The sequence below is a fragment of the Ascidiella aspersa genome, chromosome 2, assembly GCF_963924565.1.
Source record: "Ascidiella aspersa chromosome 2, kaAscAspe10.2, whole genome shotgun sequence".
Lineage (NCBI taxonomy): Eukaryota > Metazoa > Chordata > Ascidiacea > Phlebobranchia > Ascidiidae > Ascidiella > Ascidiella aspersa.
In genome coordinates, this window is record NC_139448.1 from 26,177,566 (window position 1) to 26,198,998 (window position 21,433).

Sequence of the window (21,433 nt, forward strand, 5' to 3'; positions counted from 1 at the left end):
TATTCGTTTATAAAAAATAATGATGAGATAATACTTTTTTCCAGCTATAGCACCAGCACGAGACGGTGAACCATTCAATAGAATTTGTATCACCAGCTGGCGTTCACACAAACCATATTGAAAGTTTGTGGTGTGCAGCAAAACGCTACATAAAAAGTGTGAACGGCGCTCCGGCACATCTCATTCCAGGCTACCTAGATGAGTTTATGTGGCGCCGGCAGCGCGACCCGGATCGCTATTTTGAGAACATTTTGGCAGCCATCGCCAGAAATCCTAAATACCGTTTTTAAATGTGCAAAATTTTGTTTTACTGTCAAACAGATAATCCAACAGCTGAGTTCCATTATAAGGTAGTCAGATATTTTACTACAAACTTCAAAATACTTTTACTTGCGCACGTCAATGCAATTTCCTATGTTAGGCGGCCGTAGATATTCCAGCAAAATTACCCTCAAAGAATGGACTCTGTAAAGAAAGGCTAATGCACTAAGCACTCATAGTTACGTTTTAGGAATAGAATAAGGCTACCCCAAGACTCGACTAGAGTTTCTGTGCTGCCACCTAGTGGCAAGAGATTTATAATATAGGCTACGCTAAGAGTTCCGCTAGACGTCGCACCATGCATATAGGGGTTTGTTTTTGCTCTCACTGTACAGAAAAAGGTTGGATATTTCTGACGGTGTGTTTGTCATTAGGGTAGACCCAGCACAAGGGCAACTACGCAATTCTAAATTCGGGCAAAAAGCCGAAATATTGTGGTAGGATTCTAGACTTGCGCACGTCAATGCAATTTCCTATGCTAGGCGGCCGTAGATATTCCAGCCAAATTACCCTCAAAGAATGGACTCTGTAAAGAAAGGCTAATGCACTAAGCACTCATAGTTACGTTTTAGGAATAGAATAAGGCTACCCCAAGACTCGACTAGAGTTTCTGTGCTGCCACCTAGTAGCAAGAGATTTATAATATAGGGTACGCTAAGAGTTCCGCTAGGCGTCGCACCATGCATATAGGGGTTTGTTTTTGCTCTCGCTGTACAGAAGAAGGTTGGATCTTTCTGACAGTGTGTTTATCATTAGGATAGACCCAGCACAAGGGCAACTACGCAATTCTAAATTCGGGCAAAAAGACGAAATATTGTGGTAGGATTCTAGACTTGCGCACGTCAATGCAATTTCCTATGCTAGGCGGCCGTAGATATTCCAGCCAAATTACCCTCAAAGAATGGACTCTGTAAACAAAGGCTAATGCACTAAGCACTCATAGTTACGTTTTAGGAATAGAATAAGGCTACCCCAAGACTCGACTAGAGTTTCTGTGCTGCCACCTAGTGGCAAGAGATTTATAATATAGGCTACGCTAAGAGTTCCGCTAGACGTCGCACCATGCATATAGGGGTTTGTTTTTGCTCTCACTGTACAGAAAAAGGTTGGCTCTTTCTGACGGTGTGTTTATCATTAGGATAGACCCAGCACAAGGGCAACTACGCAATTCTAAATTCGGGCAAAAAGACGAAATATTGTGGTAGGATTCTAGACTTGCGCACGTCAATGCAATTTCCTATGCTAGGCGGCCGTAGATATTCCAGCCAAATTACCCTCAAAGAATGGACTCTGTAAACAAAGGCTAATGCACTAAACACTCATAGTTACGTTTTAGGAATAGAATAAGGCTACCCCAAGACTCGACTAGAGTTTCTGTGCTGCCACCTAGTGGCAAGAGATTTATAATATAGGGTACGCTAAGAGTTCCGCTAGGCGTCGCACCATGCAGATAGGGATTTGTTTTTCTCTTGCTGTACAGAAGAGAGTTGGCTCTTTCTGACGGTGTGTTTATCATTAGGGTAGACCCAGCACAAGGGCAACTACACAATTCTAAATTTTCGGGCAAAATGCAAACATATATGACCGTGAATCTTCAATAAAATACGCCAGGTGTCGCCACTTGCAAGATAATACCCCCCTGTACAAATTTATTGGGAAAATGCTTTCACCTTTGGGAAAAATATGGCCAGCCTAACCAGCTTTATTGTTACCTTTGGAATTTACATTTTTAAAACTAAATCTTGCTACTGTACATCCTGCCGCTAAAAAAAAAAAAGTGGTAAGATTCTAGACCAGCGCCCCAATTTTTTTTTTTTGCAAATTTTTCTCTTTTTGTGATGTTTTTTGGAAATTTTTTCTCTTTTTGTGTTAGTTTGATCTCTTCTTAACATAACACTCATGGCATTTTGGAAAAAAGCGAAAAAAGCCTAAAAAAGCCAAATTTCATTTGGATTTTTTTTTGAAAAAAAAAAATCCAAAGAGGTTCAAAAAAAGCCTAAATTTTCAAATTTGGCTTTAAAAAATCCTAACTGGCAACCATGGTTACACAACAGGGGTTGAGTTGAGACATTTTATTGACATCCTGTCAGTCTCACAAATTACTGACACCTGTCACAGATTTGTCAACAGGAGTCTTTTTTATGTAGCCTGTCACTGTCACTGCGCAATGACAGGCGAGTCTTTACCTGTCACTGCGAATTTCTATGAATTAAAATCTGTTCTAAATCCAGGTCGGAGATGCCTGAGATATTTTTTTAGAGTTTCTGTTTGTTCAGCAAGTGTTAAAAGCAAACAAATGCTGTATTGTTAAAAGTTTAACTTTGATCTATCGCAGTGCTTCCCAACTTTTTCAGTTCGCAACACACTTTTAATGCAAGTTTTATTGTGGGCTCACAGCAACACAGTGAGATGACATATTTGTTTAGGAATAATTAAAAATGAATTGGAACTTAGCTAACAGTTGTATCATAAAACCTGCGTCTTTTCTTCTGGCGTAGGCTACTGAAATAGTTAATGCGACAAAAAACATCTAATTGTTACGTATTACATTTGCTGCATAAAACACCGTAATATTTAGAAATGCTTTGCGACCCACCGAAAATAGCTTCGCGACCCACTGGTTGGAAAGCACTGCACATTTGTTACAGATTATTTTGAAGTTGGGTACAGGGTGTCTCCAAATTGCTTACAGGGTGTTAGTAATTCGATGACAGGGTGTGAACAAATCAGTGACGGTGTTACCAAATCAGTGACAGGGTGTCACCAAATGGGTGACAGGGTGTCACCAAATAGGTGACAGCAATTTGGTGACACTAACATGCTGTTGTTATAAAGTCATGACCCTTAGGATGGCACCTTCATGCAATCAGGTTCAGGTGGAACAGCACACTTTTATTTTGGTCTACATTCCTAGTTTTGTTTTTTAAATGAAGAGCAATGCTTACAATATAAATTAATTAAGCCGATTTGAATAAATAAGAATTAAAACACTACCTGAAACAAGAAAATATTTTCCAGGATCTTGTATTTAAACTTGCACTGGATGCATTTGATGCAACACATAAAAACTTGCTGTTAAGGTTAATTGGGTATAAATGGCAGGAAAATCAATAATTGTTCATGTTTCGGCTCTTTAATATCAAACAAAAACCAGCAAAATATTTATATATTTTTCTTCCGGTTAACTGTTATTTCACTGATTCCTATAAGAAGCAGGCAATGCAAAAGTATAGAAAGTTCATCACAGTTCTTTTTTGTGTGCATTTCAGTTTTAGATATATTTTTTAAATAGTGTCCCATTGGTCACAAGATGGGTGGATCCAGAATGGAATATTTACGGGTATGTGTGCTTATGCCTTATACAATAAAAGTTATATTGTGACTTGTGTTTACAAAACCACTGATTGATGATTATCTAACTTAACATATTTTTCTCATAATATATGTGTTGTGCCTATGCAAATACAGTAAACAATTTGCAATTTTAGTATTTGCTATGAAACCATGCCTTGCTTTATGAAAACATATTTTCGGTAATATTATTGTCATCAACTCAACATAGAATTAAGAATTTTAAGGAATTTTCCCCATATAAGCAATCAAAATATAACTTTGCTAAATGTTTGCCTAAGTACTTTTGTTTCAGATTTTATTATATTATTATTGCTTATTGGTGATAATTTACATGAATGCAAATATAGTTTGAAGGTAAACTACTGCTAACTAAATAACAAATAAAAATAAGGGAATTATTATTAAGCTGGACTGATTTTTATCGTTTTCATTTTAGATGGTTTTATATTTATCCTTTCCGCTGGCAATGTTTTATGTTTCCAATACACCATCATTGTTTTCTTCACATATCCCAACTTTAAGTACAACTCGTGAAAGCATGGTGAATGCTTTACAGAAAGTAAGTTACTCAATGTAAGTAAAATTCATTTTTGGAAAGAATTTTCACCAAGTGTTTTTTTTTCTTTTAGAAGCGAAATATTCAAGCTGACATTGCCCTGGTTGAGGAATTCAAACAAACACAAAACAAATAACTTTGTGACGTGTTAACATTGGCTTGAATTATGAATGTTAGCAGTAATTGTGATTTGTATTCTATCAGTGTAAAGCTCAATGCGTTATGGGATAAACAAGCCATCAGACAGATCAATGAAATCTTGTCAACACAGTTCAAAGACAATACGTCCTGTCATGAATGGCTTGAACTCATTGAATACTCAAAGTTTAAAAAGAGGCCAAAGTCATTGGGCCTTTTAATTTTGGCCCATATAAGCAACATATTACCTAACATGGACACACTTTCTAATGAAACTAAAGAGCAGGCAATAGCCATTGCTGTAGTGTCCCACAAAAATTTGGCAGTTAGATTGATTCAAATCTTTCAGGTTGATAAACCTAACATTAATCTTCTTAAAGCACATGTGATAGAGAGCTCTAAAAATGGAAACCTAAAAGGTTCTATTGCTCTTGTCAGCCAACTAAATATTCAATCCGAATTTAGTTTGTTTGATTTGGCTCTACCTGCACTATTGCAAAATAAAGTAAACTTGATTGACAGTTATTTATGCAATTGTATTAAAGCACAGGATGAAATCATTGCTCTAATTGACTCTTGGCTTGAACCAAACTTTGATGTGATAACCTATTTGGTTGAACACAATCTAAACTCTGCAAAAGCAGAAGTTTTAGAACTCCGCTTTCTTGATAAAATGTTAGGCAGATGGCTAAAAATGTTTAAAAAAGAAGACCATATGTCAGTGCTCTGTCCAAACTTAACAAAGCGCCATGGTGTTGCAAGCCTTAGATACATTTTGTATAGGTATTATGTGCAAAATGTTGCCTCGTTTGAGAACACTAAAGAGCTGGTGCAGAGGACTGTTGGGAACGATGTTTACTTGCAAAAAGAGCTGGTCAAATTGGTTCATGAGACTTACTATGATGACATTGGTCGTGACTATTGGGAAAAGCTGTTTGAGTTAAGAACAGCATCCATCGTTTCACCTACTTACAGTGATGAAGAGTGGGACCTTGAAGATTATGAGGATCAATTTAAGCACAACGAGGACAATGCATCATCTGGATCATTCCATGTGCTTAATATACCACAGGATAAAATTTATTTTATTTCAAATGACATTGAGTTGGATTGGTGTGATATCAGAATATTCGAAGCCAGTGAAATAGTTGGAATTGATGCTGAGTGGACCTTTGCAGGAGGAAACGAAGAAATCATGTCTTTGTTGCAACTTGCAATAAAGGATTCAGTTTTCCTGATTGATATGCATACTTTTCTAACAGAAAACAACACACAGTATTTAACTTGCTTCTTATCTCGTTTGTTCACCTCTGAAGCTCATGTAAAAATTGGTTTCGGTTTGAAGGAGGATCTGCACAAGCTATCAGAATGCCTTCCTGAGCTAGCAGTCTCTATAAAGTCTAGCAGCCGTGTGACTGATCTGCACACCGTCTCTAACCACATCAGCCGGCTCTACCCTGAGCTGTTGGAAAAGCAAACGCCTTCAAACCAACCCCAGCAGCTAACGGGCCTCAGTAAGCTGGTCAAGCAAACCCTGGGCCTTCCATTGGACAAAAGTGAGCAGATTTCTCTATGGAACCGCCGACCTTTGCGTCAGACGCAGATAAACTACGCGGCGTTGGACGCATACTGTCTCCTGGAAGTGTATGAAGTGTTGGTCGCGCGAATGTCAGCGATAGAGCCGGGCCTTAATCCCGAAAGCATTGCTATCGCGCTAGCAAAAAAGCAAACCCGCGGTCGAGGTCGTGGTCGCGGCTTGCGACCTGGCAATACTTCGAAAAGTCTGCCGGGCGTCGGGAGAGGAGCGAGACTTGCAAAGGTGCCCGCCCGCAGCTTCCGTGTGGTTTGCGACAACATGCTCCAAGGCCTCGGGCGTCAGCTGCGCTGCTGTGGGGTAGACGCCGAAATACTGTCAAACGACGACGCACACGATAAATGCGCCCGTCTTGCGCGCAGCCATGGGCGCGTGATCCTGACCAGCGGAGCCCCGCACGCCTATCTGTCGTCGCAGGTGCCCGAAGGCGATTGCCTAGACGTGCCCAACGACATGAAGGCAAAGGATCAGGCTGCCTTCGTGCTGGAACATTACAATGTCACCGTAACGTCGCTCGACGTCTTCAGTCGCTGCCAGGTCTGCAACTGCGGGAAGTATGTGAAGGTCGACCCGGACCAGATGCATCGTGCCATTGTCGCGCGGCACGCGGGCGTTTCGAGTTTTCCGATTAGCATACCGTGGGACGAGATACGTAAGAGCAATCCAAAAGCGAAGTCAAGTCCTCCGCCTAAAGTGCGTTCGGCACCAGTCGCCCCCTCGTATACATGTAGCAGTCGAATGGCAGACCTGGAGTGGGACGCAGATGGAGATTTCAGCAGCGCCGGCGAGTCTTTTGAAGAAGGCGAAACTCTTTCGCAGAAGCGAATAACACCTACTTCTGTGCAACTGGAAACCAAGCCTGTAGTAGAGAAACTTGCGAAATTAAGCACTAAAGACTCTGTAGCGACTGTGTCGTATTACATTAACCCGCTGTCGATATCTACAAACTCCAGACTGGACACAGATAGCGGGACAATCCTCACTGAAAAACCCGGCCAGGAGACACTTTGCACTGCCCTCCTGCTAGAGCAAGTGCCGAAGCCGGTTTGCAAAGAAGTCGACGAGTTCTACTGCTGCGTCGGATGCGGCAAGGTTTATTGGGCCGGTCGCCATTTCGGAAATGTGATCGAAAAGTACAGGCACCTGCTCAGCGGCTGATAGAAAACAATTTGTGTTAGATGTGGTTATCTTGTACTGATGTTTTCCCTTGTGATTATGTCTATTGGGTGCTATTTATCGTGACATTTTGCGTGCTAAAAACGTTAGCCAGCGACTTTACTTTTGTTAAATTTCAATGTTTTCTAGGCGAGTTAGTATTCCGCCTAGAATTATAATCTGTGCCTGTTTCTGAGGGGTGCGTTCAGCGCCACCATTTCTGTGCATTTTTACCTTTTGTGTTATTTTGCCTTCGTTACGTTAAAGAAAAATGCAAAACACGTCGTTCGATCCGATTTACCCAACTCCCGCCCATTTACCTATGGATGTCTGCAATGTCTGGTTTAAATGAATTGCTACAGGCAACACTTTTTTAAATCAGGCAAGTAACGTAATAAAGGATATGAACAAGTTACACTTAAAACAATATATAGAGTTAGATTTGTGAGATAAAAAAATTTTCCTGGTAATATTCGATGCCTAAAATTATGAGTGCCAAACAAGTATTCGCAAAGCAAGAATCCTTAATCTTTCAATTAGGCCTCTAATTATATTCATACTGCTTGAACAACACAAAAAACCTAGGTTCCTAATGATTTTTGTTTTAAAAGAATTTTATCCGGGTTGCGTTTGCTTGTAATGAACGCTTTTCTTTAGTTTTCATTTATCGAATTCTATTAACGTAAACGTGGACTATAGCCTATGTTGCATGCATACTCCAGCAATAAGACTAAAATTAGAATACCGTCAACGTCGGAATAAAACACAGGTCGGAATTAGATCAAATAGGACTATTACATGTAGATGCGAAACATGTTTTTTTCGAATAATATGTTTCTAGTACAGGGTTCCTTCAGTTGTTCAGCCGCGCCCCCACGACACAATTTACGAAAACTCGCGATGCATTAGTTTGGCAACGTAATTCTATAGCACATTAAAGTTGCTTGATATGTCACGATTATGCACTGTATTAAAATAAGTTGCGGGCCTTTTTTTAAGTTCGAGAAACACACATCGCCAACAAATTTTTAGTTTAAATATGATTCGTAATACAATTTACCTTTTTCCATCGTCCCTAAGGCAATTGCTGCGATAAACCCTGTTTTAGCAGTCTTTGGCGTTTCACAATTTGAAAACCAAAAAAGTAGCTTAACAGGACAGTAAAGGTCTAGGGAAGGACCCGGGTTTATGTTTGGTCGGGGTCATGGAGTTCTGTAGAGTTGATATCACAAAGTTGTGTCACAACTAGGGCGATTATTTTTGGACCAAAAAAATTTTTGACCTTAAAAGCTAAAATTTTGAACTAAAAATAATTTATTTTGACTAAATTTTTACCTGTTAGAAATACATAGATTGAAATAACCTAGGCGTCGTTATTTACACGTTTTTTTATACCTTATATTGCTCTAATGAAGATGTAATACGGTTAAAATGACTTTGAATATAAATCGAAACGAATTTTTTTTTTAATTGAACGATAAATCTAAAAAAAATGAACGACCTTTTCAAAAAGCTGACTACAGATGTTTTTTTAATTTTGTTAACGATGTGCATTTTTATTTCATTTTGACTTTAAAAAAAATTGACAAATTTTGAACTAACGCGTAAATTTTGACAAAATTTTGTCAAAGTCAAAAAATAATTACCCTAGTCATAACGTAGAGTTATAAAACATTTAACTTAATCTTAATAAAACCTTCGGTTCTCGGGCGAACTACGACTGTCGACTATGCAATAAAATTGCTATTCTTGAGTAAAGGCTACCCATGATTTTATACGCGTAGCCTACAGTTTGTGTTAAAACATTTTTGATTTAAGTTACCGGTCTTTCAAAAAAAATTTGCTCGGGTTTAAAAGTAACTTGTACTAAATTAAAGCTGTATAACTATGGGCTAAAAGTATAGAATCCATTGGATAATAAGTAACTCGTATTTAATAATTTTGTTGTAGTTGGGGCCCAATTAAGGTTATAGTTCGTTTTAAATATTCGTTTGAGTTTCGGTTTGGCTTTTTAAATTATTATTTGCAAATGTTTAAAGTTCGTTACCATCCAGAAAATTAAGCAACAAACCGGTATAATTATCGGGTTCTGTTAGAGTGTCCTGTTTTATTTACGTAGGCATATTAGGCCCCTGCCAAAAATTTGGCGTTATTTGCATCATTTCATTTTCTTGCCCAAAAGCACATTTTTCGACCAAAATCACCATGCGTCCCAAAACAATTTCAATATGGCATATTGTGCAAAATTTCACGAAATGCTTCAGCCAAGCCAACGTATTTCGGGCCTTTTTCGTTATGTTTCCCCTACGTAAGTTACCCTTTTTGTGGACCTTTTTTGAAAAAAGATTTAGTGGCAACAAATCATTTAGTGGTAAACCGAACTTGGCTTCTTATATTGTAAAAGTTACCTGGACGAAGTATATAAATAAGCTATCGCGCTACGGCTCATGTGAGGAGATACTTCATCAAATGAGTCAAAAAAACACTATAAAAAGCTCTAAGTATCCCAGCGGAGGTATGAGACAGTCAGTCTTTCCGGTGTTTTGACCTGACATTAAATACAAATTTTTATTTAGTTATTGTGTTATGCAACTCGAGCTAGTAGGATATCAAAATGTGTAAAGATTATATCTATTAACTACTGTAGCGTGTTTTATAATTTAACATACTAAAGCAGTATTAATTCTCAAAAGGCAATTTCAAATCATATTTTTCAAAATAAGCTGCCTTAAAAATCAACCAGTAAACCGCTGTTTTTTCACAACCAATACTACCAAAACAGGTTGCTTTAAAAGTTTAAAGAAACATTTTTAGCATTGTACGTCTACTGATCGATTAACTAACGAGGCGCATTGTGCCCGTAGGCCAAAAATACTCAACAACTGGGAATTCTGCCTCAAAACAACCTTTAGGATTAACCAATCAAATCATAATTTGGGTATGCGTGCCCTTGGTCCCTCATTAATTATTTGAAAATATCGGCTTACCGTTTTTGAAAACCGCCAATCCAATTCTGTTTCGGTGATTTTCAGCGAAGCGATTGGTAATTTCTGAATGTTTGGGTGTAATTATTTCTGTTTGTATCGCAATTATCCTGTTGATTAGCGTATTCGAATTGGCGTGTTCATTTACGTCGGTGGTTGAGTAAGTCGACTGATCCAATTATGAAGGCATCATTAAAATAATATTGTTATTCTCTTTGCAATTATCGGTTTGGAGCGATTACGTATAGTACATTGATCGTGTGATAGCCGTTTTTTACAGAAACCTAATTAGGCATTCCTAAATTAGACGAGATTACCTTGCAAAATAAAAATACCTTACAGGAATTTATTTAAGTCATTAAAACGCACCAATAATAATTATTTCTCTGATTTGCTGTTCCGGTAGCTATTACTAATGTATATTACTGGTACGCTTTGAATCTTAGCATCCATTACTTTGAAGCAAGGTTGAAAGAAGTTTTGTACCAGAACGCACGACAAATTTTAGAGATGTCACAAAGTTGCGTTTAAAAAAGACGTCTAAAAAAGTAGCCTGATAGGAAACCTGGTCTTATCGTTCGATGAAGTAAACAAATATTTAACTCAAATCCTAGTTTTAATCCTAGTTTTTTGACATTAAAGAAGATGTCGAATGGCCTGCTAAAACAAGCATTTTTTCCAGTACGGCGTATCAAAAAAATATTTTACCAGAACGCCGATGAAAATAACGTTTGGCGTTAGAAAAACACGTCTGGGTTGTTAGCAACTTTTCGATTGATGACCGTATTGTATGAAACATGAGATATAACACTGTTTACACACCGAAATTGTGGTGACTAGGCATTGTAATGTTACAGCGATCCTCAGCCAGCAAGTATAAACAACTTACTACGTAGGTTAAATACCTCGAAAAACGGCATTTCCTTTATTTTGTTATAATTGTTGGCTATCCCTGTAAATATCCTGCTATTTCTTGGTAACTAACTGCCGCAAAAAAGGCATTCTATGGAATTTCCGTTAGAGGGAAATAATACCGGACAACACAACAACGAGGTCGTAACATAAACTGTCAGGTAATGTTTTGGTGTAAATACTAGTCCAGCGTTTTTCGTTCCTCTGGAGTGCTCTTAACGACAAGCGCTGTAGCTGTAGCAAGTTCACAATACAACAAAGAAGTGATTGGATTCCTTCAAATTTTATTTTACTTTCAAATTGTGTTTACGACCAAAAATTTGCGACCAGGTTTAAAACATTGACAAACCGTATAAAACTTCTGCGGGCGGTGGTTACATGTTGCAATGTACACATCCGAAAAACTTAGGCCTACGTGGAGACTCTATTATATGGAGACGTCAAGTTATAATTATTAAAAGTGTAGGACGCACGCACAGGGGCATGGTGTGTCTAAAACAAGCATAAAGCATCGGGAAAAGGGGCTAGTACCACGTCTCTGGGGCGACAGTAGTGCGCTGCAGGGAGACTGGCACCCTTAGGCACTTTTACGAACACGAAAAAAACAAAACGAACTTCCTTCTCGCTGGTTCTTGGGAATGGACCCAGAAAACACAACAACACAAACTTGTCGGAAAGAACAAAAAATGGCAAATATACTTGTCGGTAAAAGTTAGCTGTTTAAAGTTTAACACATGTGTAGTGTTTCAGGCAGGTTAGACAGTTTACAATCTTTACAACAAAGTGTAAAAAATAGGTGGTGGTGGAGTGTCGAAACGTTACTCGGTTGTAAACATATATCAAGATTACTTTGCAGTGCCAAAGCAGTAAAACAAAATAATGTCAAACGTTTTGTGACGCACGCTCGAATCGATAGAAATTGTAAATCACCGTTAGTTAAAGAGTTAGTGGGGGAAGCACTGCTGGAAATTTGGTGAGAAAACCGATGTCGATCAGGTGTGGTATATAGTAGAGGGGCGCACAGTGAACTGTTCCCGTTTTATCGGTGAGAAAATGCGGATCAGACATGAAAGAAACACACAAACGCACGCACGCCAAAAATGCGGTATTTAACGGTGCTGGTGTTTTTTTAGCGGAACGATGATGACAACAAAAGTGCCGGGAAAGTCCCTTAGCGAGCGTGACGTCATTGGAAGCTCACCAAGCGCGGCGGGTTTCGAATTGCCGAGGGAGCAACACGAGAGAAAGACAAAAGGGGTGCAAGTTACGGTTTATCGTAATCGTTATTGCAAGGGTTGCGCACAAAGGCGGGTTTACACAGTCGAATCGGCCGGCTGCATTCGTGGCGGCTGCAACCGGTTTCTTTTTGAACTTCATCAACGGTTAAACGCACGAAAAAAGTAAAGCGAGCGGTCTTTGGGGGACAGGAGGCATTGCGGCTTGTCGGCTACGTTGGGGCTATGAGAGGGTGAAGGGGCGTGATGGGAGGGGAATAGGGAAGTTACAAATTACGGTTGGGGGTCGCTCGGGATGCGGGGAAATTTTTTACACACAGTGCATATGTTTTAATCGGATTAAGACGTTTGCTGTTTACACAAGATAATAATTTATTGATTGTAATCGGGTTACAACGTTTGTTTGCAGTTTATAATATTTGTTTTCTTCGCTCTATGGACATCAAATTCTTTTTTAAGGAATTACCACGCATTTAAACTGTTTCGCAGGTTAAAACAATATCTCGGACATGTTAGGGTAAGTTACAAAGTAGCAGAGGGGTTTAAAAAGTTGAATAAGGTGATGTTTTTTTAAACCATTTAACACAGTGTGGTTGACGTACATGAAGATACCAAGAACACCCAAAGGGGCGAGAAAGTTATTAGTCAGGGGTCGCTAAAAGGGAGAAGTCCCATGAGAATGATTGGGGCAGGCGAAGACCAAACCTTAGCACCGGGGGGGACCCAGGGTAGGCTCACGCGATTGCTCGGGGAGGAGTACTGGGCCAATTGTAAAAGAAAACGCAAGAAAAACAGGAAAAATGCTCTGTACACCTTAAAAGAAAATGCAACGAAACTGTACAAGGGTAAAGACAGGGTTGCGCGCGAAAAACGTAGTAAACTTGGGTGGCGCGATGACGCCTCGATGGTTTTCCTTCGCGGAAGCGAATATGTTACAGGTTTGGCAATCGTTCTTCCGTGTGGAAAAGCACCCAGAAAAATAAAACGGATCGAGGAACTACGCGTGTTTCAAGTTTTTTTTTTAACGATTTTAAGTTTTTTTAAGGCGCATGGGAATGGAGTGGGTAAACTGAGAACGTACCTTATTTGCGGCGGTGCGCGTCAATATATAAAAAGCGGTTTCAACACATTTGCTATCTCCAGTGAAATGGGGGCTACGCACGCGCGCGCGCACACACACACACACACACACACAGCAAAAAGAAGCGGGCTCAATGCAATACTTTACGTACGTAGTAGACTTTTATATAATATTTATAAAGAAAGAAATGGAAGCAGCGGTTGGTGCCCGGTTGCGGAATGGCTGTCGCAAACATTGGTAACGCTGTGGGCGCGCGCACATTTATATAAAAAAAGAGAAAAAAAACACATGGCGTTTAAACAAGTGGCGGCCGGGCGAAATGCGGGAAAAGCAAAAGAACGAAGCACTGCTGACAGCACACTGCTGCGACTGGTCAGACCGACCCGACGCCGGCATATTTACACTCGCAAGCGACGCTGTGTGGTCAAAGAGGTGGTTGGGTGGGGTTTGGTGGGCGCCTTGCCGCTAAATGCAAGCGGCGGACTTCCTGTGACAAGCTTTAGCACGCACAGATCCACGGTTGCCCGGGGAGTAAGCGGGATTGACACGAGCGTCGCGCAAAACGAAAACGTCGTCGGCGTATTAAAAGAGTGGCGGAAAGGAATAGCGGGAATAAGTAAAAAAAGGGGGGTCGATGAAACCTCGAACAGAAAGCGGGAGAGAAATCAATGGCGCGGGCCTCGACGCAGTAGAGTGGGTATGGAGATGTGTGGGCGCGATGAGCAATGTACAAGGCGGAAGCGGAAATGGGAGGTGAAGCGGGAAGGTATTTACATCAAGTTTGGTCACGTCGTCGGAGCTTTAACTTCCCTGAATGCTTTTCAGGCCAAATCCGAGTGTGGTTTTGGCGGCGACATGCGCGCTAGTGACCAGGCGCGCCATGGTGGCGCACGAGTGCTGCGGCGTTGTCGGCGCCGTCTTGAAAGCCGCTGAAGGCGCCGCGTCAACGGCCTCTGCTGAAGAAGCGGAGCCTCTGCGACGCCTGTAGAGCTCGGACGTGCCCGGAGGGGAAAGACGCAGCGATTCCATCTCCTGCGAAATAAAAGTTCGTAAAACTCAACCTTACAAATTTTCAGCACTAGATACGGATGTTGTAGTTCAATAAAGATACCGTTTAAAAGAAAAAGTAAGTGAGTTACGTCAGGACATTATATTTTCCTTGTTTCCGGGCAAAAAATTTAGAGCACCTGTTTCGGCAATTTTAGAATTTAACCTAGTACACAACACAGCCTAAATAGACTAAAAAGGGGTTATCGGCGGATTACAAAAAATGTACATAGCGTTTAGCGAAAAACGCACTGTGCCACAAAAAGGAAGGATGAGGCAAGAGACAGCCAAAAACGTAAACAAAAACCCCCGGTAGGTTAATTGAAGTGCAGACAGATTACAAACCGGAACTCCGGTAGTGCGAAAACAACAGAAGGGCCTTCACGCGACCTTTAAAGAAGCGGACGTGTCAAATTGATTGCCACTTAAAAATCAGGCTATTTTGGTTGTGTACATTTGCAACGCATAGCAGTCCGGCAATTTGAGCTTATCAAAAACAAATTACAAAATTCGCGCGTAAGCAAGCATTAAACCTGGGCTGTAATAAGAATTTTTTTATACAAAGGAACACAGCACGTAGTGCAATAAAAAATAAACTTTAGCAAACCCCAATTGCTGTAAGTGTAAGACATGACTGATTGCCGAACCTTGCCATAAAAACCTAGCTGCAAAAAAACGCAGCACATGCAGCAGAGCAGATGCAGCACATTACCAACCTGTATGATAGGCGGGTTGTTGTCGTTGCACGCCAGCTTCCTTTCGTAGGCGACGGCGTGCGCGGCGAACTGTGTCAGGTCGTGCGTGGACGAATCGCGGCGCGAGAGCAGGTGGGGCGTGGAAAGGGGCGTTTCCGAAGCGCTCTGCGTCGTCAACAATAAAAGGCGTCAAGTTAAAGAGCTGACCGTGGGTGTGCGACTGTGCGTGCAGCAGCGGCGAAATGGCAGTAAACCGATTTATCTTTGCGCGTGTGTGTTTGTGTGCGGCCATGCTACTAGGATTACCAGGTAACACGCTTTTAGAAGGCCAGCGCGCATTTCAGTAAGATGTTCGCTTAATACATAAACAGTTATATATAATTATCTAGTGCAAGTAGTACTTCGTTGTGTTTGTTTAAAATTTAGGGAAGGATTCCCGAAGGATTAGTTTATTATGGCTAACAACCAAACACAACCGGATTCTTACTGAAAACATGACATAGTGATACGCTACCACCCGCGTAAGAACACACAAGTACGCTATTAGAACAAGCTTCGCGTTTACACGATTTCACTTTAGCAGTCCACAAAGAAAAAAAACATTAAAGGGTGTTTACGACTTACCCCCTTGATCCAGGGGTGCTCAAGGACCTGGTGCGCCTGGTAGCGGAGGCTCCTGTCGCGAACCAGCAAGTGCGAGATGAGGTCCTTGGCGTCGTTCGAGATGCCGCTCCACTGCTCCTCGGGGAAGTTGTACTCGCCGCGTTTAATGCTGAAAAAGCAAATCAGTCCGGCTTTAATATAGCATAAAGACTGTAGTGACTGGTTGGGCGAAAGCGGATTTCGAGTCGACGCTGATAAACGTGACTGACGTCGCCCGCTCAAAGCTATTTGTGGCCTCGGTGGGCTGGTATATTAATTGCACACAACGCGTGATGGCTGCGGTATACAACGATTATGCACTCTTTGACAGAAGAGAATAAAAGTTTAATGGCCAAAAGCGGCATTCCTAGCGCGGGTTGCTTCGCTTTCTGTACATTTAAACGGGGGCCATGTACCAGTCAGTTTTCGAATTGCCGGTTGGAGACAGCATAACATAATACAGGTTCTTCGTTGAGTGGACAACTGAACATACACTGAGGGCTTAATATACTATAAACAGATAACGTTTAGGAATGTTCGACTAGGCGCGTATTCGACATACATGGCATCATAGGTGAACGGAATGTCAACAACAAACGATAAGCCAGCAACTCACCTTGCGAAGAGCATATCTTGACACGCCTGGCAAGCCTCGCCGTTGTCCCAACCGCAATCTTCGCCACACTCGCCCACGAAAGGCGGGTGCCCGCTGAGCATGATGTACCTGGAGGGCAAATTAAAGTCACAATTAGCGCTTGGAAAGAATGCAAAATACGCGCCAACGCGCGTGTAAGTGGTTGCGCCTTGAAAGTTTGTAAAAACACTTGCAAGAAATTTTTGTGGAAATCTGAAAATTTCAAGTGGAATCCTAATTGTGTTTTTCCGACTTTTCTTTGGCTTTTGGGGTTGGGCGTCTTTTAAAGCAATTAAAACTGGGAAAAAGGTAATTTACTGAAGGCTAACAGGGGTGTAAATTAGGTGATATAAGGAACTTAATTGTAAAGCGTGCGATTTGGCCGAAAGCATAGTTATACCGAGAATCGGATTCAAATTTTCGCTACCTAATTATGACCAATTCTGCTAAAAGCGTGTGCAAAAAATCGAACAGCACACTCACGTTATAACGCCGAGGCTCCAGATGTCGCAGCGCTTGTCGTAGGAGAGCGAGTCTTCGAAGACGAAGGTGTCAACGACCTCCGGTGCCATGTACTCGGCGCTGCCGACAGGTGACGAGAGCTCGGGCGTTCTAATCGGTTCCAGCATGCTGCTGGCGCGACCCGACGCCAAATCGAAGTCGCAGATCTTGACTGGGGAAACCTGGGCGAGGGGAGAAGGAGGGTTTATTTAAAGTCACAGAGCTCGAATAAATGGGAGTATGCAAAATGACAACACGGCGACACACTTAAGACGTTCAAAATGATACCTACTTCTGTATGGGCTTTGATATTCTTATTACGTATCCGACACAGTTCAAGTATCACTGGCCTGGGCTGCGAAATTCCGACGATAATCGCAGTATGCAAATGAAAGCAAGTTGGTACTTTCTTCGAGGTTAAAATACTAACCTTATCGACGGTCTCGCACAGGATGTTGGCCGGTTTTAGGTCGCGGTGCGCGATTCCCTTGTCGTGCAGAAAAGACAGAGCGGTGGCGATGTCCCTGACCACTCGCGCCGCCTCGCATTCGTCGAAGTGCTCACAGCGCTCGATTCGATGCAACAGGGTGCCTAATGAAAAACAGCAGGCGGGCGATTAATAGAGCGCTCTTAATGTAAGTATGGGAGGGAAAATGGGAGTGAACACGCAAAATCGACCAGCTTTCGAACTTTCGAACTGGAAAACGACAGATTAGAAACAGCAAAAACTGGGTGTACACTATATTATTTTTGTATCGCTTATAATAAGCAAGAAGCTAAACTATAAGTGGGCCAGCTGTACTTCATTTTTGCTCAGTAGTATAAAACTGTTTTATACGCAAGTCTTTTTTACGTTGCTGTTTAACAAAGCACGTCGGATAATCGCTGGTCAATTTGCAAAGGCAGCGATTAAATTAGCGCAACGCGTGGTCAGCAAGGACCTAGGCAAGCTAGCGTTTCGGGTCAAGCGAGGGCGGCACGGCTCGCGCCATAAACAAGTCAGGGAGAGTCTTGCGAGCGAATTCAGATCAATAAACCCAAGAAAACGCGTTTCTCCCCCGCATGCTGTGCACGTAGGACGGTCGGTCATTTTAACAGCGCCGAATGCTTTGCTGCTGCAGCGCACACTTTAATTGAAGGACTCTTTGAGAATTACATTGGCAGAGGCAGCAACGAGAAAGCATCCTCGACGGACAAGGAGAGTTTGATTTCCTTTTTCTCCGCCCGAGTGCTTCTCTATGCGCGATTTCCTCCGAATGGTTTGTTATGCCCGCAATCGGACCACAACGCGTCATTTCGATCCAGCTGCTTCGAGACTAGGAGCGAGGAGCGCCGGGAGGAAAAAATGAGAAAAGGAGCGCGCAAACAAATCGGCAACGCTTGGCTGCAACGCAATTTGGTGCAACGTGGCTGACTCGCTTTGAAAAAAACAACGAGCGAGAAGAGACAGAAAAGAGAGTGGCGCAACGAAAAAGGGAATTTAAAGTCTCTCTCGCATCTCTCGGTTGTTTCGGCTGATGCAACCTAGACCCACCGACTTTATAATCCATAACTGACGAATTTTTCTGAAAATTTAATGAAAAATAAGAGATTGCCCACAAAGACAACAGTAAAACACCTTACTTTAATGTGTTAAAATTTTGAATGTTTTTGGTCACAGGGCAAAACGTATGGCTCCGTTTTATTTCTGGAGGTATGAATCCGACACAAAGTGGGGGGCGTGTTTTTAGGAAGCGATCAACCGTATCAACACGACATCACAGGACAGACTAAATGGAATGATTCATTATCGTGCAACATATAATTTCGGCTTACCCAATACTTTGAAACAAATTTGACAAGCCATATACATTGTCACATTGGTCATTGCACCAGAAAAACAAACATCTTACAACACCAATGGTAAACAAATATATACTAGGTTTACAATTCTCACCTCCATACATCTTCTCGAAAACCAAATAGAACTTCTCATTGTCCTCAAAGTATTCGATAAGCTGTAGTATGTTGGATCGTCCTGCGCACTGATGGAGCAACTCAACCTCTTTGAAAACCTTCATTCGACTGTGTCCGGCAATATGCTTCTCGATTATCTGTGGAAAGAACATTTCATTTTATGGCAAATAAATAAAAAAAGACAAAAGTAAACATAACATTAAAAGCTAAAACACACACCTTGACAGCATATTCCTTGTTGGTGTATTTGTTGACACAGGTCCAGACTTTGGCATATGCACCTTCACCCAACAGTTCACCAGTTAAACAGTAAAGGTCGTCAAAAGTGCCATTGCAGAAACTATCAGCAGCCCTTGTTCGCCTCTTCTTACGGCGGCGTTGTCGAGCGGCTACAGCAACCTAAAGTAAAACAAAAATCATAAATTATGATCAACAAAATAAGTCTTTTTATTATAACGAACTACAATTTAGATAGAATTTATACCTGCATTCGTCGACTGGTGTTGATTTCTATAGGATTACTGACAGAGCTTGCTGAAGCACTTAGACCTTCCTCATCCGTAAGACTTAAACTCGTGTTGTTGTTAAGTGAGCCATTGGAGAATATTTCTAGTGAATGACAGACCAATATTTATAACTTATACCAGTAACAACAAAACTGGAAGTCAAAAATACTCACCGCTGGCCTTGTTATTCATAGCAGAATCACCAAGACTGCTGTTGTTGTCACTGCTTGGCTCTGTGTTGTCAGAATTACCATCCAAGTCCTTGCTGACATGCATTTTGATTTAATCTGGTAGCTCTTGTGGTTGAACAGTCGAAGCTTTCTCGAACTTCTATTCCACGCCTTAAAGGTGACTGCTTTTCGTCATAAAATGATTTGCTCTGTACTCTTGTGATGCTTCACAGTAAACTTTTTCGTTGGTAACTTCGGTATAATCGTTCTTACAGGGTCGTTCTTGCAGAGGTAGATATTGCACTAAATACAAAAAAACAAAAATGAGTTTACTACACTGACAACACTGGTTTAAATAAATGTAAAAAGGAAAATATGAATATCGAATTGACACTGACAATCTTGCAAATATCAAGCAAGTTGAAGCAACCAACCAGCAAACCATCCAAATGAAAAAATAATTTTAGCCTTATTTAATGAGAACTGATAAGTTTAGCACAAAAGAATCCAACTCTTCACGTCTGTGGTAAAATCAAAGTTACGGGACAACAAAGACCAACCTTTTCACAGTGTGGTTTCTTTAGTCGGCGATGTGTTTAATATGATTGATATAGCATGAGTATCTTACTGTCCACTGTTTTTATAATGGTTAAACGTTTGTCCGGTTGAAATTAGGCTCCTGCTGCAAACACAGTGGTCGTTCTTTATTCCTTCAAAGTCAGCCGAGGCTTACTTGAACATTCTACTTCAAACCTTCCTACAAACAGGCAGCACCAACCCGATTTCGTTATGCTATTCTGTACGACACTTGTTAAACAGCTTTATTGCTCCATGGCCCACAGCACCTTCGAGAAGGGAAAAAAGGCAGCCGCTTTTCTCTCTCATTTGTGGCGCAATTATTTCTCTCTTACAGTTCCCAGACACAGCCTGCTCGACACGCCACTTGCCCGCTGAGAGAGACGCTCTGTTTCTTTTTAAAAGGGCGCGAGATAGGCTGCCCAGAACGGCCCGGCTTGCTTTATTCATATGAGCATTGCGCTCGCGCTCACACACACAATAGAACAGGCTGTGCGCAAGCGAACGTGCCTGAGAGCACGTGATGGAATTATTTTGAAACACGCCACTTTACCGAGGCACAGCGAAGCCACAGAATAACAACAAGTGATGTCGGATAGGGGAAAGTTAGCGTGTACTCCTGCGTTTGTTATGGCAGCGAAAATCAAAAATACACAAAAAAAACCCGGGGTGTGTGCGCTCATGGTGACCCGTATTTTTTATAGCCCCTTTTACAAGATTACCTAAATCAGTTGCAGTGTCATTAGGGCTTGCGGTGAACAAATATTACATCATTGAGCATTGCATACTGAACGTGAAATAAACGCTACATATTACCTTACACAAGTTTAGATATGCAATATTAGATGACATAACGTTTTCAAAAAGTGCCTTGAGCTGTAACCAAACAAATCTGACTGACAACAACGGCTGACTGTGTTAAACAGAAATCACTGAAATAGTTGCGAACATAGGTTTTTAAATATATAGGCACCATGTCGGCTAAGTGAAACAAAAAATTGTTTGCAGCACATTTAAGCTGTTGGGATTGCAGCATAGCGGTAACAAAATTCGTCGTGTTAGCATTTTAGCCGTTCGAGAGTCAAATCAGGTCACGCCATTTAGGCGATATCAAGAAAGGAGGATTTACGTTTGCAGAGTAAGCCGTTCTCTTTGGCCGTTAGCATATCAGACTGGCAATAAAATCTCGTTTCTTAAATAAGCGGGCCGGTACCGGGAAAAGAAAACATGCTCGTTTCGCGAAACGCTCAAGAAACCTTTGGCCGTGGCCGGCCTAATCTCGCTGTTATCGAGCAAATCGGGCTGTTCTGCTGCATTGCGTGTTTGTGCGCGATGATGATTGTGTGGATGTGAATAGACACCGATGACTGCATGAA

At 41.4% G+C, this 21,433-nt stretch overlaps 2 protein-coding genes across 2 annotated transcripts; one reads left to right on the plus strand and one right to left on the minus strand.

Moving 5' to 3' along the window:
* The first annotated feature begins 3,400 nt into the window (after positions 1 to 3,400).
* On the plus strand, positions 3,401 to 7,414 carry LOC146164536 (exonuclease mut-7 homolog). Its single transcript, XM_083381735.1, has 3 exons — positions 3,401 to 3,661; positions 4,112 to 4,234; positions 4,305 to 7,414. Exon 3 carries the CDS (start codon positions 4,398 to 4,400, stop codon positions 7,119 to 7,121), a length of 2,724 nt encoding a protein of 907 aa, XP_083237861.1. The 5' UTR covers positions 3,401 to 3,661; positions 4,112 to 4,234; positions 4,305 to 4,397; the 3' UTR covers positions 7,122 to 7,414.
* Positions 7,415 to 11,278: 3,864 nt separating this feature from the next.
* Positions 11,279 to 20,295, minus strand: LOC146164537 (MAP kinase-interacting serine/threonine-protein kinase 1-like). The gene is made up of 11 exons (XM_083382980.1): positions 20,042 to 20,295; positions 19,485 to 19,784; positions 19,290 to 19,414; positions 19,025 to 19,204; positions 18,786 to 18,942; positions 17,280 to 17,440; positions 16,832 to 17,031; positions 16,331 to 16,438; positions 15,697 to 15,844; positions 15,094 to 15,237; positions 11,279 to 14,362 (listed from the first exon to the last, which is right to left on the minus strand). The coding sequence occupies exons 2-11, from the start codon at positions 19,585 to 19,587 to the stop codon at positions 14,132 to 14,134; spliced, it is 1,557 nt and encodes a 518-aa protein (XP_083239106.1). The 5' UTR covers positions 19,588 to 19,784; positions 20,042 to 20,295; the 3' UTR covers positions 11,279 to 14,131.
* Positions 20,296 to 21,433: the final 1,138 nt, after the last annotated feature.